Here is an 18,816-nt window from a genome sequence, read left to right as displayed (position 1 = left end):
AGGGACCAGCCAGATGACTCTGGAAGCAGCGGTGCTTTCTCTTTGTCTTTGAAAGCTGGCTGCAGCCAGAGCCTTTCTTGAGAGTGCTCTCATCAAAGGCTGCAGCTGGCATTTTGCTGTGACAGTCAGTGTAGGAATCTGATTTCGCCTGGTCCAGGAGATGGACTCTGTTTGAGCAGTTCATGGGAAAGGAACGTGGCATGTGTGTCTGTCACTGAGCACATTTACAGATCGCCTCTGCAGATGTGAACTGGCGCTTTCAGCGCATTCATCAAAGCCTTGGGGAGCTGACCCTGGTCCTCTTTCGTCCCCAGGGCCCGCGGCGCTCTGGCTGCAGGTCGCCCCCCAACTTCCCTCTAGCCTGAACCCGCGGCCCCCGGCCTCAGGCTCGTTTCCTCAAGACGTGCCGCTGTTTGCCAACCGTGGCCAGCCATCAAAACGTGTTTTTTTTTTTTTTTAAATCTCTGGGCAGGGCTCTACTGCAGGATCAGCCAAGTCGGAGTGCAGCCACGGTTCTGACAAGCAAGTTCGGCCAAGGTGACAGGGGCAGGAGCGCGGGTGCCTGGTCCTGGCGCTGCAGCTGGAGGTACCCCTAGGGAACAGCTTTTGACCGGGAGGACACCAAGGCCACAAGGGGAACAGCCCTGTCCAAGGTCACCAGGCTGGCAGAACGCACCAGGCTCGTGCGCCGCCTCGGGTCCAGCTTCTGGCCCTGGAAGTGTCCCGCGCGCCGGGTGGAAATCACTGCACACCTTCGCTGCCAGCGCCTCCGGCTCCCCAGTCACTTAAAAAAATTTTTTTTAATTAATCAATTTATTTTAATTGGAGTCCCCAGTCACTTTTGACTCACAGCTCCAGGGCCACAGGGCCCACCTCGAAGACTTCCTTCTCGAGGGCGGGGTGTGACGGGGCACGCAAGTCGCGCGCCGGCTCTGGCCAGGACCCAGACCGCGCGACCTGCCGGGTGCCCGCGGACCACGCCCCTCAAGCGTCAGCACCGCCCGCAGGCTGCGGCCCCGCCCCCCGCGCAGCCGTCCCGCCCCCGAGGCTGCAGGCTCGCCCCGCCCCTCGCGCCACAGTCGCAGTCCCGCCCCACCTCACCAGGTCCCGCACGCCCCGGCACCAGAGCTCGTGCGCGCCCCCATCCGCCCTTTCAAGGCCGCGCCGCGCGCGCGCGCCGCTTTTGGGCGGGGCCCTGCAGTGAGGGCAGGGCTCCTCCCCCTTCTGCTCCTCCTCCTCTTTCTTCCCCACTCCTACCCGACCTTCCCCCTCGGGCTCTCTCGCGCTCACTGTACTCTTCTGGGCCCTGTCCGCCGGCTCCCAGCCATGGTGGCCTGGCGCTGGGCGTGCCTCATCTGCCTCGCTTTCTCCTTGACCACACTTGTCCAGAGAGGTAAGGCGGGTAGGGGGCACGTGGGGTCCCCGCCCTGTAGGCCGGCGGGGCTGGAGGCCAGTGCCCCGAGGGCCCGGTGGTGCGCATGAGCGACGCGGCCCCCGCCCGAGGGCCTGCTGCGGAGGCCGCCGGCGGGCAGGCGGGGCCGTGAGGGACGTTGGGGTAGGGGTGCGAGCAGAGGGCCGACCCTGCTGTGACCCCTGTGGTGGGTGGGGAGAGACCCGGACCCCTCCTGGTGCCCGGCTACAAAGAGCGGGAGAGTCCCCCCTTAAAATCCTGAACAGGGTTTCTCCACCAGTGACAACAGCTGTCCCCAGGAGATTGCCGTTGGGAAAACGAAGAGAGCACTCGTTCCCTTGAGCAAGGCTTCTCCAAAGGTGTTTCTAGGCCACCTGCAGCAGAAGCACCCAAGGAGCCTCCGGGGCTCACTCCTACTTTGTCAGGATCTTGGCGGGGATGGGGTGGGGGTGGACGGGGAATGGCAGTGTGGAAGTCTGACGAGCCCCCGCAGCTGCTTCTGGCACCCGTTCCAGTTTTCGAGCCATTGGTGATGTTTTCTCCAGGAGAGGGAGAGAACAAGTCTACCAGATCAAGAAAGCAAGTTCCAAGACCTGCAGCAGCATCACCTGGGACTAGTGAGGGATGCCGCATCCCAGGCCCCGCCCCTGACCTACTGAGTCAGATTCTGCTTTCACTACATCCCCGGGTCACAGGCACATTCAAGTTTGACAAGCATCTTGGAATAAATGCAGTCTGTGGTTAAAAATAGGGTCGCCAAGGAGTCCCAGCAGAATGTTCTTAGCTTGCTTATCTCATTTCCACTTCAGAAAAAGAGGTTGAGGAAAACACTGGAGTTGAGCGCAGAATTGTGCTCTGAGCTCTCCTGACACAAGGGCAGATTTAGCTAGTGAAAAACACATGAGCTCAGCAAAAACAAAATCATGTCCTATAACTGCGTTCTAGTGCAGGTTATTTTACTTATAAGGAACACTTCAAAAAAGTAGATAGTCCAAGGCAGTTTTGCAAAAGATGCAGAAATGTTTCTCATGTGGTCAACCCTCCTGGAGTCTAGACAAGACTTCAGCATTCTACAAAGGTGCCATTCTAGACACGGATGCTGCAGCAGTGGATGAACTTCAGGCTCTGTCCTTGTGGAGCTGACATCTTGGTGGGGGAGAAAATGAGCACAGACTGATCATAGTCTATATATTATGTTGTCAGCACAGTGAAGCAAAACAAAGCAGGTTACAGGGTTGTTGACTTTTGTTCCATTTTTTCCTTTGGAGTTACGATTTTTATTTTGCTTATGATCCATTTGTGGCAAAAAAAGTTTGATCATTTGATTGACATGCATCTAATGATATGGAACAGCTGGAAGTGGAAGCCCAAAAAAGTTAGAAAAAGGATACTGCCTTCAAGTCTTCAACATGGTAGGCACATTGAGAAGATAAATTTAAATGATCGGGCCTCAGGTTTTCACCATCATGGGTTACACTGGGTGATTTATAAAGTGGTGAAGGAAATTGCAAAGGGATGCAACCAGCTTACAGAGGAAGAAACAGAGGCACACAGGTGAAATAACTTGCCTCAGGTGGCAGAGCTGAAATTTGATTCCAGGCTTGTCTAATTCCAGTTCTTGCTTTTAAGTGCTAGGCATAATGCCTTTACACCTGGAGGCGGCCCTCCTACGCCTTACTGGCCAAGTGCCCTTGGGAAAGCCAGAACGTGGCTTGGTTTGCTCATCCAGTTTGCTCATCAGTATAATGCTTAACAACTCAGGTATCTTGAGCGAACCAAGCATGTGTCACCCTCACATTTGAAGCCCTGCTTCCATCAGCTCCCATCTCCTGAGTGCTTGCTGTGTACCACTTCACACACAAATGCACGCATATATTTTAATTGCCCCAGGAGTTTGGCTTCTTAGATACTATCCCCACTTACCAGATGAGAGGCCCCTGGAGACCCAGGATCACACCCATTTAGGATGGCCTCCTAGTGATCTTTTTACATTTTAATTAACGCTGAACCAGAACAATCTTTTTTGTTTCAAGGTAGGGACTCAGTTTCCTGGTTCTTTTGTGCAGAACAAGGTGACAAATCTGGGTTTTGCATTGGTGGTCCCCTTGGGGCATCCAAGCACTTTCAGTTTCAGAGCTGGTCTTAGGTCCCCACTGACTCTCCGGAAGCCCCAAAGTGGTGGATCAGGTGGGCCTGCCCAAGAGCCATTTTCTTCTTGGTCCTGGTCCTCAGTAATGAAGTGTGACTTAGCCCAGCAGGACTCAGAAAATGCTCAGAACCTTGAAGCAGTGTGTGAAATCCTTGCAGGTTCTGGCATGTCAAGACAGACTTTAGGCCCCCAGGAGTTGAGAAGGCGGTTAACAAGGCATTCCTGTTCTAATTACTGATGGGTTTTTAGTCCACTGTGTATTTTACTAGTTTTGAAAAATTGAGGACAGGTATGTCACCTGTCTGTACCGACAGAAATGGGAAGCTGTGCTTTTGACTTTCTGGGAGAAGGATCTCAGTGGTACAGGCGGGTGACAATTCCACTAGCCCCGTGTCTTCCACGCGCCAGGCCCTTAGTGCCTCACACATTTACACTTCCTAACTACCCCACAGTGGCTGTTTGCATACAGCCTTGAAAAGTAACTGAGTGGTAACCCATAGCTTGGATGAAAAACACGTGGTCCAGTAAGGTTTTGGACTTGAACTCAGGTTTATCTGCATAAGCAAAGGAGGGATTGTAAATGCAGATATACCCAGGGATGGAGCAGGTCCCAGAAATGTTAGACGTGGTGAAGAATTTGTGATGAGCGTGTTGGCAAATAGCCAAGTGCCTGCTACCTTAAAGAGAGGCAGCCCAGGGACTTCCCTAGTGGGCCAGTGGTTAAGGCTCTGAGCCCAATGTCTGGGACATAGGTTCAGTCCCTGCTTGTGGAGCTAAGATCCCACATGCTACATTCCTCAGCCACCCAATTTTCTTTTAAAGAAGTAGCCCAGCCAAGAGGGCTGCAGAGCCAGCCTGCCCAGCCAGAACTACCATGATGCAGGGCAAGTCACTTAACTTCTTGGTGCCTCAGTTTTCTCATCTAGAAAATGGGGATAATAGCACCATCTGCCTCATGGGATTGTTATTATGATTAAATGAGAATAAATGGATGAAGCACTTAGCACAACACCTGGCTCCAAGTGAGCTCTGTGTCAGTAACTATTGCAAAAATTACGCAGTGCAAACTTTGAAAATATTATACTAAATGAAGCCAGACACCAAAGCACACATATGGCATGATTCCATTTAGATGTAATGTCCAGAGTTGGCAAATCCATAGATGCAAAAAGTAGATTAGTGGTTGCCAGGGTCTGAGGAGAATGAAAAGTGACTGCTGAATAGGTACAGGGTTTCCTTTCACGGTGATGGAAATGTTCTGGAAGTGGATAGAGGTGGTAGGTGTACAACCTTGTGAATGTACCAGGACTACTAAATTGTGTACTTTAAAAGGGTGTTGTTTAATTGCTCAGTCATGTCAGACTCTTGTGACCCTATGGACTATAGCCCCCCAGGCTCCTCTGGCCATGGGATTCTCCAGGCAAGAATACTGGAGTGGGTTGCCATTCCCTTCTCCAGGGGATCTACCTGACCCAGGGATTGAACCTAGGTCTCCTGCATTGGAGGCAGATTCTTTACCATCTGAGCCACTGCCGGCCAATATGTGGATTATGTTTCTGTTTGAAACAAATTCACTCTAGTCCAAGCAGAAGAGATGAAGGAGGTGGCAGCATGTGACCCTGGGGTTGGGGTTGGTCTTCAGGGCTGTTGAGCTTGGTTGGGCAAGGGAGTGCATGTGTGCACAGGTTGGCTCCAAGTGCTGGTGGTGCTGGGATTCAGGCAGAAGCCCTGAGGGCTGACTTGGGCTATTGAGTTTGAGCCAGACAGGCTGCAGGGGCATCTGCAATGTGCCCTGGGACTGCTTCACCCTGCTTGCCTGAGTGCAGGAATGGTCCCTGCAAAGGTGCATCCTAGGCAGAGGGGACCCTTCCCTGTCCTGCATGGCTCAGGGTTGCCCTTATGCACCCCAGTCATTGCACTGGACTAACAGGCTCTAGGGACTCTTTGCCTTTTAGCCCCGTTTTGATCGGTTTTCAACCCCTTCCTCATTGGCAAAGGTCCCATCCCCAACCCCTCCATCACTTTGGATACCAGGTAACAAAAATGTGTGTGTCACACACACGGAAATCAGCCAGGAGGAAGGGCCCCAAGCTGCGTGCAGCAGAGATGACTCTGATGAGGGTAACAAGGCTGTTTGGCTGAGCAGGGGAGTGTGGGGAGCAGCTGATTTTTGGTTTTATGAGTTCAGGAAAGATCCTTTCCAGGTGAGCTAACTTTCCTGTTCTGGGTTCTTCCCCAACCTGGTATTGGTGCTTTCCCTGCTATGTGCCTGCTTCTACCCTTTGCACTCGATGCTATTCCTCTTCTGCTCTGTGTGTAGGGTTAGGGGGCGAGCTGTGGGGCTTTCTGTTCACCAACCCAGGCTTAGCCCTCCCTGAGGCTGCCTCACAGGTTCACTGACTGGCCAGGCTTGGTTTGCATGTAACAGCCAAAAGCCGCCCTAAACAGGTAATAGAAATGGGTGAGAAAACCTTTTATGCACGTCAGTATTCCAAATGTTGGCAGCTCGGAAGCCATGGGGGCTTCCCAGGTGGCGCTAGTGGTAAAGAACCCGCCTGCCGTTGCAGGAGACATAAGGGACGTGGGTTCAGTCCCTGGGTTGGAAAGATCCCCCGGAGAAGGAAATGGGAACCCATTCCAGTATTCTTGCCTGGGAAATCCCATGGACAGAGGAGCCTGGTGGGCTATAGTCCATGGTGTCACAAAGAGCTGGACACGACTGAAGAGACTTTAGCATGCCGAGCACGCCCAGGAAGCTATAGGAGGCAGAATGATAATGGCTCCCAAAGATGTCTCTGGAACCTCTGACTACTTGAGTTTACATAGTGATTTTGGCAGGCAAGGAGATGTCAGTCGTTGTCTTTGAAGAGAGAATTCAACAGAGAGACCAAGATTGCAAAGCAGCTACAGAGTTTGTTAGAAGCACAGGACACGTGAGAGAGCACACGGGCCAACTTGTGGAGTAGGGTAGCTATGTCTTGGGTGACCCTCCTTTTGTGTCCCCTATGATCGTGTCATCTGCAGTTCCTTATTTGGGTTTCCACCAAGCACGATTTTGGGTCTTTTCCAGTGAGCACCTGAGCAAAACCCTCTGGGAGGAGAGGAAGCCACAATGCTGATCATATAATATTACAGTGTGTCCAAGGTTACTAGAGGATGACTTGGGACCCTTTCTGTGCGTGTGTCAGGCTGGGAACTGTCGACCACAAAAATGAGGAGGCTGCTGTAGGCTGCTTTGTCTTTTATCCAGTCAGGGTACTTAATCCCTATTGGTAGTTTATGTCAAAGGATCAGCATGAAACCGGTTGCAGCAGGTTAACCCGGGGCCTGCCTGTCTCCTCCCTCAATAGTAAAGGGGAATTAAGGTAGCAGATGAAATTAGGTTGCTGATCAGCTGAGCTTCAAATAAGATTCTCCTGGGTTATGCTGGCCAATGAAAGGACAAGATTCCTTTAAATATGGAGAAGTCACGGTCAGTGTGATGTCCTGAGAGAAAGGTTCAGCTGGCTGGGGTCAGTTCTGAAGATGGAAGGAGCCAAGGAACACCCACACAAACTCTCCCCTAGAGCTTCCAGAAGGAATGAAGCCCTGGTGACACCTTAATGTAGCCCAGTGAGACTACGGACTTCTGACCTCCCAAACTGTAAGAAAAAAGCATGCATTATTTTAGGGCATTACATTTGGCATCATTTGTTACAGCAGCAAGAGGAAGCTAGGAGAAGCTAAGGGTAGATCTTATAGTCCTCTTCATTCTTTGAAAAAACATAGCTTGTGATGTTCCTTTATATTGTTTTCATTTGCCATTTAATTAACTTATTTGGCTGCACCAGGTCTTCATTGTGGTATGTGGGATGTTGTTCCCTGACCAGGGAGGGGCGGAACCCAAGCCTCCTCTGTTGTCTTAGCCACTGGACCACCAGGCAAGGCCCTATTTTGCCATTTTAAATCAATCCCTAATCTACTCAGAGTTCAGGATTTTAAAATAAATGTGCAGAAAATTGGATTGTGGTTAGGGCTTTCCAGGTGGCTCAGTGGTAAAGAATCTGCCTGCCAATGGAGAAGGCACGGGGTTTGATCCCCAGAGTAGGGAAGAAGGAAGTGGCAACCCACTCCAGTCTCCTTGCCTGGGAAATCCCATGGACAAGAGGAGCCTGGCAGGCTATAGCTCATGGGGTCGCAAAGAGTCGGACATGACCAAGGGCCTGAGCACGACGTTCTTGGTGCGGCAGTGAACGCTTTGAAACATCTATGAGGGCTCTGAAAAGCGGTTGGTGGTCTTTTGCCTGGCTTTGATTTTAAACTGCTTCACAAGAAGATTGCAGACTGTGCCTTGTGCGGGAGGCCACCTGTATCCGGGGTCCCCAGCTGTGTCCCCCAAAGGCCTTGCCCCCCTCCTGTCCTAACAGCTGCACTGGAAGCAGGTGCAGTCTGTGGCCAGCAGCCAGGCCTTCTTTGTCTGGGTGGTGCCTGCCCCTTTGCTGAGGAGGCGGGGTGTGCTGCAGGCTCCCCTCTGTCCCCAGGCAGGTTGGGGGGGGAGGACCAGAGCAGAACTGGGTGGGCCTGGACGGCCACTGCACCTTCAGGTGGTTTTCAGCTCTGTTTTTGTTCATTTCCTACCTGGGTCTGCTCATCCGATGTCCGAGGGTTGTGCAGCTTTGAAACAAAAACACTTTGAAAACTGTTGTGGAAGCCCACAGAAAGGAGTGCCCTGCCCAGTGAACATCTGTTTAAAGGAGCAGCCAGACAGCATCTGGCTGGCATTGCAAGGTGTTCTGTGTGGGATTATTTTCCAAATGAGAGGCGGTACCCTCAGCAGGAAGCATTGTTGCAGTGCAGAATTCACGACCCCCCCAAACAGTGTCAAGGCCACAGGCGACTTGTTCTGACCTCCTTTTCACGTTTATTGCTGCTTCAGCTAGCCTGGGATGACGGGATGAACACAGGGACTGCATTCCAGTGTGGCCCCACCATTTGCTGGCGACAGTTGCCTTATCTGCACCAAGAGGCTGCTGACCTCTCGGCTTTGTTGGCCTCACAGAATTGTTGGAGTAGCCAATTAACTGCTACTACAAACAGGCTGTGTTATCAAGATATTAGCAAAGTTAGGCTCCCGGGAGGGGAGGAGAATGGGAAAGAGGCCATCTGCCGAAGGGCCACTTTCCTTCCTTCCTTGCTTGCTGGGTTCTAATGAGCATTCAGGGCTTCCATTTACAAAAGTTTTTATTGACCAGAGCCAAAGTGCCTGCTGAATGAGTGAGCTGGGTTGAGTCCCAATGAGCTCAGAGGAAGAACTGTCCTAGGAGCAATTCTAATTTTGTTGCTCTTCATATCCCCTTGGCCTCTTGCAGAGTTCTAGGCTATCTTTTCTTACTTTCTCACCATTCATTCATTTGGTTCTATCATCTAGCTAAAAAAAAACAGGTCGGGTGGAGGGGATCAAAAATCCAAAGTAGTAATGCCTAAAAAGAAAGAAACAAAAACTGTTTCAATCTTTTATTGGTAAAATACACTATACCATGTGGACTTGTAGTGGTTTGGGACTCCCATTAATTTCTTCATAACACTTGGCCTCTGGAGAAGGCAGTGGCACCCCACTCCAGTACTCTTGCCTGGAAAATCCCATGGACGGAAGAGCCTGGTAGGCTGTAGTCCATGGGGTCGCTAGGAGTCGGACATGACTGAGCGACTTCCCTTTCACTTTTCACTTTCATGCATTGGAGAAGGAAATGGCAACCCACTCCAGTGTTCTTGCCTGGAGAATCCCGGGGACGGGGAGCCTGGTGGGCTGCCGTCTCTGGGGTCGCACAGAGTTGGACACGACTGAAGTGACTTAGCAGCAGTAGCAGCAACACTTGGCCTCACAGCCCTCTCCCACAGCTGCTCCTGGCCAAGGTCAATGATAACTTCAGTGTGGCTAAAGCCCAGGGTCATCTGACACCTGTGATCACGCCCCCCCCCCCCCGCCCCCGGAAGCACTTTCTCCTCTTGGCTTCTGGAAGCCACAGTGGTCATTCCTTGCCATTTCATTCTTCTTCTCCTCTCTGACCTTAGGGCTCCCAGGCATGTCTTGGACATAGTCCACCTGGTTTACCTGTGCTTGCTTATCAGGTGCTTTCAGCAGCCTCATGGCTTGAACTGAAATCCCATCTGCATGCTTAAGACTCTTCAGTTTCTATCCCCAGTCCTGATCTCTCTTGATCTTTAGGCTCCTGCATTCACCCTCCCCACGTGGTCATCTGATGCCTTGCTGGTGTTAAAGTTATTGAAATCCTTCCAGTTCAGTTCTTCTCTCCCACCGAGTCCTCACCATTTCCTCAGGATTTCCAGACCTCCTCACAATCCAGCAACCAAATGGCCCCTGCCCTGTGCAGCCATGTTAACTTATTTTTACATGATCCCTGCTCATTGGCATCACAGAAGACCCAGTGAGAGCCTAAGCTGCTGCTGGCTGCCTCCAGACCTGCTCCTCCCACCTGTGTAATTGGCAATCCATCCTGCTAGGGGCTTTGGCCACTCTTCCATGGCTATTTTCTTCATAGCCCGTATCTGAACTGTCAGAAGACTCACCTGTGACCACCCTCAACTCATCCAGACTTCCACCACTTTTGACTTCGTCTCTGGCTGCCTCCCTTGGTTGGGCCACCGTACCCTCTCATTGGAGCCCTGGCTGTGACTGGCAGTGACTTTCCTACAAGTGTCTCTGAGTACACTCCTGCCCCCTACACTCCAGCCTCCACACAGCAGCAGAACCCTCCAACAGCTTCCAGTTGTAATGACAGTAAATCTAAATCCCTCCTGTGACCTACAAGTCCCAACAGAATGGGGACTACCCATTCTCTGACCTTGGATCCCACCCCTGCTTGGGGGTGGCTTGTTGGTCCTCCAATATGCTAAGCACTCCATCGCTCTGGCATCTTCATGTTTGTCCTCCCTTTTGGCTAGAAGTTCCTCCCCCAGGTAGTTGCATGGTGGGTCTCAAGGGCTTTTGGAGCACCCCTGTCGAGGGGGGTCAGCATGGGGATTTGCCTTTCTCCACCAATCACTGTTTCCACGTGGAGAAGGGTCATGGAAGGTTGAGCACTTTTTACCCCCAGTTCAGTCCCTCAGTTGTGTCAGACTCTTTGCAACCCCATGGACTGCAGCACACCAGGCTTCCCTGTCCATCACTAACTCCCAGAGCTTGCTCAAACTCATGTCCATTGAGTCGGTGATGCCATCCAACCATCTTGTCCCCTGTTATTTCCTTCTCCTCCTGCCTTCAATCTTTCACAGCATCAGAGTCTTTTTCCACTGAGTCAGTTCTTTGCATCAGGTGACAAATGTATTGGAGCTTCAACTTCAGCATCAGTCCTTCCAATGAATATTCAGGACTCATTTCCTTTAGGGTGGACTGGTTTGATCTCCTTGCTTTCCAAGAGACTCTCAAGAGTCTTCTCCAACACCACAGTTCAAAAGCATCAATTCATTGGTGCTCAGCTTTCTTTATGGTCCAACTCTCACATTCATACATAACTACTGGAAAAACCATAGAGGCTGTTGATCAGGGTTTCTCAACCATGGCACTGTTGACATTTAGGATTGGAGAAGTCATTGGCAGTGGCCTGTCCTGTGCATCATAAGATACTTAGCATTCTTGGCTTCTCCCCACTAGATGCCAGGAGTCCCCTCCGCCAAGTCTGCCAACCCCAAATGAATCCAGACATTGCCCAGTGCCCCCTGGGAGCAGAACCACCAAGGCTGAGACCGGCTGCTGTAGAGATTCTTTGTGACTGCACTCTTCATTTTCAGTATTCCTCACAAGTCACTGAAGTTCTGTCATTGTCACATTGCCCCAGGATACACGTTAGAGAAAAGCAGATCACAGCTAACCTTTATGGAGTGGTAGCAGCTCCAGTTGACTCTAGGAAAGCACGGTCAGCTCCTGGTGAGCTTTGAGCTCATCCTAGTTTGATCAGGCACATCACCAATTTCCTTAGGTAGCTATTTTCTGCATGGATTCCCACAGGTGGCTCATCTATTTTGTGTTCATCCTTATTAGTTTTCAGTTTTAGCTGATGACCTTGTCTTTTTAAATATGTTTTACAATTTTCTGAGAACTGTTAAGAAAGAATAAAAAGAAAAATGAGCCAAAGACTTGACCAGGCAATTCATAGAAGAAGAAATCAAATTGGACAACAAACATGAAAAGATGCTCAACCTCATTAGTAATTGGTGAGTTGCAAATTAAACTGTAATAAGATAAAATTGCATACCCTCCAGTAAGCTAAAAATTATAACGAAGTCTGACAATACTAGGTGTTTACATGGTTACAAGAGTAATATGTGCTCTTTGTAGTAAACTTGGAAAATGTAGAAAACCCAAGGTTAACCACTCTTAACACATTGGAATACAGTCTTTCTTTTCTGTTTTTTTTTGGCTGCGCTGTGTGGCTCGCAGGATCTTAGTTCCCCAGTCAGGGACTAAATTGGGGCCCTGGCAGTGACAGTGCTGAGTCCTAACCACTGGACTGCCAGGGAATTCCCTATAGAATACAGTATTTCAAAAGCATTTTTTCCTCTGTAGAAATATGTATTCCACATTATTAGTATTGAACTGTGTATGGCTTTTCCCCTTATTGTGAAATATGGCATATAGAAAAGTGTGCAAGGCCTTTAACAAAATATAAAGTGAAGATCTGTGTCATCACCAATCAGGCCAAGAAATGGAATGTTGACGGTACCCAGTGGACCTGTGTGTGCCCTACTGGTCACAGCCCCATCCTCCCCTTAGAGCTGACACTAGCCTGCCTTTTCTGTAGTCATTTTTTTTTTTTTTTTTGCTTTATTCTTCTACCATGTATCATGTGGCCCCAAATAGTACAGTCTAGTTTGGCCTCTCCTCTAGCCTTGTAGAAATGGAATTACACTCTATATAGGCTTTTGACTTTTGCCTCTTTTCCTTCAGCATTACTAATGATCTGTTGTGTGTATTTGTGGCTCATTCATTTTCATTGCTATGTGTTATTCCACTGTTTGAATATACCACAAGTAAAAAAAATTCATTATCTTATTGATGGGCTTTTGGGTTGTTTCCAGTTTTTGAACATTTCAAACAGTTCTGGCATAACTATTCTTAGGCAGATATCTACAAGTTCCTCTGGGGTAGTGGTTCCTTTTTAATTTACTGGAGTATAGTTGATTTAGAACATTGTGTTAGTTTCTTCTGTCGAGCACAGTGACTCAGTTATACATATGTATTTTTTTATTATGGTTTATCATAGGATTTTGAATATAGCCCCCTATGCAATACAGTAAGACCTTATTGTTTACCCATTCTATATATATCAGTTTGCATCTGCCAATTCCAAACCCCCACTGCATCCCTCCTTCATCCCCTCCTTGGCAACCCCAAGTCTGTTCTCTGTGAGTCTGTTTCTATATCATAGATAGGCTCATTTGTCCCATATTTCAGATTCCACATATAACTGATATCATATAGTATTTCCCTTTCTTGTTCTGACTTCACATAGTATGATTAACTGTAGGTCCATCCATGTTGCTGCAAATGACATTTCATTCTTTCTTATGGCTGATTGTATTCCATTGTATATATGCGTCTAGGGTACTGGTTCTTAAACTGTGGTCTGGGGAGCCTTGGAGGACACCCAAGGCCTTTTCAGGAGTCCACAAGATCTAGCTATTTTCATAATAACACTAAGATGTTAAATGCATTTTGCATTGTTTTCTAGTGCATGTACAGTGTTTTCTGAAGTTGATATGACGTGTAATAACATTACTCTGGTGCCTAATGGAACATGTGGTTGTGTCTTCTTGTGGTTTAGATTTTTCTCAGTTTTAATTTCTAAATGACAAGTATTAATGGATATAAACCACATAAACAAAAGCTTTTTGAGATTCTCAATTTTTGAGTGTTTGAGCATTGCTGTCCTTGGGTTCTACCTAGGAGTGGCATTTCTGGGTGAAGTAGTCAATGTTTGTACCTTCAGTCTTATCAGGTGATGCCACACCATCTTCTGGAATGAAGTGGAAGTGAAAGTCACTCAGTTGTGTCTGACTCTTTGTGACCCCTTGGACTATTCAGTCCATAGAATTCTCCAGGCCAGATTACTAGAGTGGGTAGCCTTTCCCTTCTCCAAGGGATCTTCCCAACCCAGGGATCAAACCCAGGTCTTCCACATTACAGGCAGATTCTTTACCAGCTAAGCCACAAGGGAAGCCCAAGAATACTGGAGTGGGTAGCCTATCCCTTCTTCAGCGGATTTTCCTGATCCAGGAATGGAACCGGGGTTTCCTGCATTGCAGGCAGATTCTTTACAAACTAAGCTATCAGGGAAGCCCCCTTCCAAAATAGTTGTACCATTTTATATTCCTATCAACAACATAGATGTGTTTATGTTGAGCCACACCCCTCACCAACACTTGGTACTGTCAGACTTCAGTATGATTTTAGTTACTAGTGGGTGTGTGATTTTGTATTTTTATGGTTTAATTTGCATCATTCTGGTTACTAATAAAGTTGGGCATCTTTTCATATGTTTATTGTCCAATTTGACTTCTTTACTAATAATCTAGTCAAGTCTTGGCTTGTTTATATAATCTTTTTTATGGTTCTCACTCTGTTGCTGTTTAGTTGCTAAGTTGTGTTTGACTCTTGGTGACCCCATGGACTGTAGCCCTCCAGGCTCCTCTGTCTATGGAATTCTCCAGGCAAGAATACTGGATTGGGGTTCCATTCCCTTCTCCAGGGGATCTTCCCAACCCAGGCATTGAACCCCATTCTCCTGCATTGCAGGCAGATTCTTTACCACTTCCCAACCCAGGCATTGAACCCCATTCTCCTGCATTGCAGGCAGATTCTTTACCACTGACCCACCAGGGAAGCTTTATTTCCTCATGTGCTTGGTTATTTTTGGCTGTGTATTACTATTGCCCTTGAAATATTTATATGGGGATTCTTTGAAGCCTAAGTCTAGGATAAATGTACCTTCTTCTAGAGAAGATTTCTATTTGACTTTGTCAGCTGCCTTAGGACATTTATTAGCCTGGGACAACTTAAAACAAAGGTCTAATTATTTCCCTTTGTTTCCATAGCACCAAGGCCGCTTCCTTGCAGTCCTGTGGAGGTTGAATTGGGAGGGGGCAAGTTTGTTTGAGAGTCACTCTTAACCCCAAGGATATGGTCCTCTGGTGTCCCAGTTTGATGTGAAAAGAATTTCCTATTAAATAGTTTCCTCAATTTAGGCAGCCATGGTCCTAAACTACAGTCCCCTTTCCTGTCTTGGAAGGTTGCCAAAATCAAAGGCAAAATTTGTCCAGCATGGGTTCCTACATCTCTGAATTTCCTGCTGTCTCTTAGGTTTTGCCATCCATGCTTGTTGTTGTTTTACCATTTTGTGAGTTCTTCAGGGCCATTAAGGGTATGCCTTTTAAAATTGCCCATTTTCAGTTCAGTCTCTCAGTCATGTCTGACTCTTTGCAACCCCATGAACCACAGCATGCCAGCCCTCCGTGTCCATCACCAACCCTTGGAGTCCACCCAAACCCATGTCCATTGAGTTGGTGATGCCATCCAACCATCTCATCCTCTGTCGTTCCTTTGTCCTCCCGCCCTCAATCTTTCCCAGCATCAGGGTCTTTTCAAATGACTCAGCTCTCTGCATCAGGTGGCCAAAGTATTGAAGTTTCAGCTTCAACATCAGTCCCTCCAGTGAACACCCAGGACTGATCTCCTTTAGGATGGACTGGTTGGATTTCCTTGCAGTCCAAGGGACTCTCAAGAGTCTTCTCCAACAACACAGTTCAAAAGCATCAATTCTTCGGCACTCAGCTTTCTTTATAGTCCAACTCTCACATCCATACATGACCACTGGAAAAAATGTAGCCTTGACTAGATGGACCTTTGTTGGCAAAGTAATGTTTCTGCCTTTTAATATGCTGTCTAGGTTGGTCATAACTTTCCTTCCAAGGAGTAAGCGTCTTTTAATTTCATGGCTGCAATCACCATCTACAGTGATTTTGGAGCCCAGAAAAATAAAGTCAGCCACTGTTTCCCCATCTATTTGCCATGAAGTGATGGGACTGGATGCTATAATCTTAGTTTTCTGAATGCTGAGCTTCAAGGCAACTTTTTCACTCTCCTCTTTCACTTTCATCAAGAGGCTCTTTAGTTCTTCTTCACTTTCTGCCATAAGGGTGGTGTCATCTGTTCTTAATTGGAAGGCAGCTCCAAATAATCTATCCTGCTCTTACTAGAAACACAGATTGATGTATCTTTATCTTGTTTATGTGTGTAACCTTATATTGTATTTTTTTAGGCAATTAAAATAGTTTTCAGTACATGACTTCTGATGGATATTAAGGCAGACTCTGGGTCTTTGCTATTATAAATTACATTTCATTAAACATTGTGCATCATATTTGACTGAGGATAATGACAGGATGGCTGAGAGGCTGGTAGAGAGATGGTATGAACCTCAGTCAGTGCTCCATTCATGTCAGCTGTTGTTCCTGTTCTTATCACGTACACACATGAGGTGGCCGAGGGGCCTGTGGAGGAGGAGACAGTCTTGTGCTGGGCTGTGAGGAACCAGCCAGACAGTTACGGGTTGAAAGGAGTCATGCCAGGTGACAAAGGGAGCTGATTAAGGAATGTGATTGCCAGAGTACCCTAGGGGCCTGGCTTGAGTCACAAACCCTGACCTGGCAGCTGAGCCAATGCCAGTCAGCACAGGGATGTGAGACCTGCTACTGCACCAGGATGCCACCCCAGAATGCAGCCAGGCTCCTCCACGAGGTGTGTTGATTCAGTGCCTCCAGGCACCCTGCTGTGTGCTGAATCAATGCAGAAGACTCTAGCACTGGCCTTGCTTTCAGAAGCTCCTAGTGTGGTTGGTTCTCCTCTTGAAGTTGCGGATTGGCAGGGTGAGAGCAGAAGTTGTGACAGGGATGGCTGATGCTGGCTCGGATGTCTGCCATAACCATGCTGGGATGGTGCCAGTTGGGAAAGGAAGAGGAGTCTGTCAAAGGCCCCACAGAGAGCAGGAGTGGCTGGCACAGGGTTGTCTAGCAGGCTCTGCAGGTCTGCTGTGGCAGGAGGTCCTGGCAGGATTGCCAGGACAGGGCCTAAGCCAGAGAGTGGGATATGCAAGGTGGTGCAGTTCACCATGTAGAATGGAGATGGAGTTTTCCTCTAGCCAGGTGAATATGCATCAGTATCTCATGCCTTTTTATAGGTCAGTAGTTTTCCATTGTATTGGTACAGCATCATTCATCAGATGATGGACACTTGAGTTATTTCTACTCTTTGGCTACTGTGAATACTGCGGTAAACATTTATGTACAGATTTTTGTGTGGACATAAGTTTTCAAGAAGACTCTTGAGAGTCCTTTGGACAGCAAGGAGATCAAACCAGTCAATCCTAAAGGAAGTCAACCCTAAATATTCCTTGGACGGACTGGGGCTGAAGCTGAAGCTCCAGTACTTTGGCAACCTGATCTGAAGAGTTGACTCATTGGAAGAGACCCTGATGCTGGGAAAGATTGAGGATAAGAGGAGAAGGGGGTGACAGAGGATGAGATGGTTGGATGGCATCATCGACTCAATGAACATGAGTTCGAGCAAGCCCCAGGAGATGGTGCAGGACAGGGAAGCCTGGTGTGCTGCTGTTCGTAGAGTCACAAAGAATTGGACACAACTTACCAACTGAACAAAAACAATGCTTTCAGTTATCTTGGGTAGAAATGCTAGGTCATATGATAATGCTGTGTTTTACCTCTTAAGGAATTGTCAGGTGAGTTTATAATCTCACCAACAGTGTGAGAAGGTTCCAGTTTCTCCCCATTCTTGCCAGTGCTTATTTTCTGTTGTTTTGAGAAAAACATCTTAATGACTCTGCAGTAGTATCTCATTGTGGTTTTGTATTTCCCTGATGACTAATGAAGTTGAATATTGTTTCCTGTGTTCATTGGGTCATATTCTTGAGTGAAAGTCTGTCCAATGCAGAGAGTACTAAAGTGGGAACCAGGAGGTCTTGAGCTAACCATAGCCATGATCTGGTCCAAAGTGGGCACTTCATATGGCTTGTTAGATTGATAGATTCCCAGGTCCTTTATGGTATGTTGTTCCTGTTAGACTTATTCCCAAGTACTTTATATTCTTGTTATAAATGTGATTTCCCCAGTTAAAATTTTAAGTAATGATTGTTGGCATTTAAGAAAGCTACTGATATATATATATATATCAGAGAAGGCAATGGCACCCCACTCCAGCACTCTTGCCTGGGAAATCCCATAGACGGAGGAGCCTGGTAGGCAGCAGTCCATGAGGTCGCTAGGAGTCGGACACGACTGAGCAACTTCACTTTCACTTTTCACTTTCATGCATTGGAGAAGGCAATGGCACCCCACTCCAGTATTCTTGCCTGGAGAATCCCAGGGACAGGGGAGCCTGGTGGGCTGCCATGTATGGGGTCGCACAGAGTCGGACATGACTAAAGCGACTTAGCAGCATATATATATATATATATATATATATATATGTATGTATATATATATGTGTGTGTATATATATGTGTGTGTGTATATATATGTATGTATATATATGTGTGTGTGTGTGTATATATATATATATAAAATAGAAGAAATGGAGTAGCCCTCATAGTCAACAAAAGAGTCCGAAATGCACTACTTGGATGCAGTCTCAAAAATGACAGAATGATCTCTGTTCGTTTCCAAGGCAAACCATGCAATATCACAGTAATCTAAGTCTATGCCCCAACCAGTAACGCTGAAGAAGCTGAAGTTGAACGGTTCTATGAAGACCTACAAGACCTTTTAGAACTAACACCGAAAAAGATGTCCTTTTCATTATAGGGGACTGGAATGCAAAAGTAGGAAGTGAAGAAACACCTGGGGTAACAGGCAAATTTGGCCTTGGAATAGGGAATGAAGCAAGGCAAAGGCTAATAGAGTTTTGCCAAGAGAATGCACTAGTCATAGCAAACACCCCCTTCCAACAACACAAGAAAAGACTCTACATATGGACATCACCAGATGGTCAACACCAAAATCAGATTGATTATATTCTTTGCAGCCAAACATGGAGAAGCTCTATACAATCAGCAAAAACAAGACCGGGAGCTGACTGTGGCTCAGATCATGAGCTCCTTATTGCCAAATTCAGACTTAAATTGAAGAAAGTAGGGAAAACCACTAGACCATTCAGGTATGACCTAAATAAAATCCCTTATGATTATAC

General features: G+C 47.8%; 1 protein-coding gene across 2 annotated transcripts in view; it reads left to right on the top strand.

The window, feature by feature from the left end:
* Window positions 1-1,149: 1,149 nt before the first annotated feature.
* CD99L2 (CD99 molecule like 2) overlaps window positions 1,150-18,816 on the top strand; it is a 119,137-nt gene continuing 101,470 nt past the window's right edge. The window contains exon 1 of one of the 2 annotated variants that reach the window (XM_061408723.1): window positions 1,150-1,393. In XM_061408723.1, the coding sequence (XP_061264707.1) occupies window positions 1,327-1,393 (67 nt within the window). In that variant the 5' untranslated portion in view covers window positions 1,150-1,326. The remainder of the gene's footprint in view (window positions 1,394-18,816) is intronic. The other variant, XM_061408724.1, reaches the window with a different exon arrangement.

Source organism: Bos javanicus, chromosome X, assembly GCF_032452875.1.
Source record: "Bos javanicus breed banteng chromosome X, ARS-OSU_banteng_1.0, whole genome shotgun sequence".
Classification (NCBI taxonomy): Eukaryota; Metazoa; Chordata; class Mammalia; order Artiodactyla; family Bovidae; genus Bos; species Bos javanicus.
The sequence above is the reverse complement of the archived record's forward strand: the minus strand, read 5'-3'. Positions and strand labels throughout refer to the sequence as shown.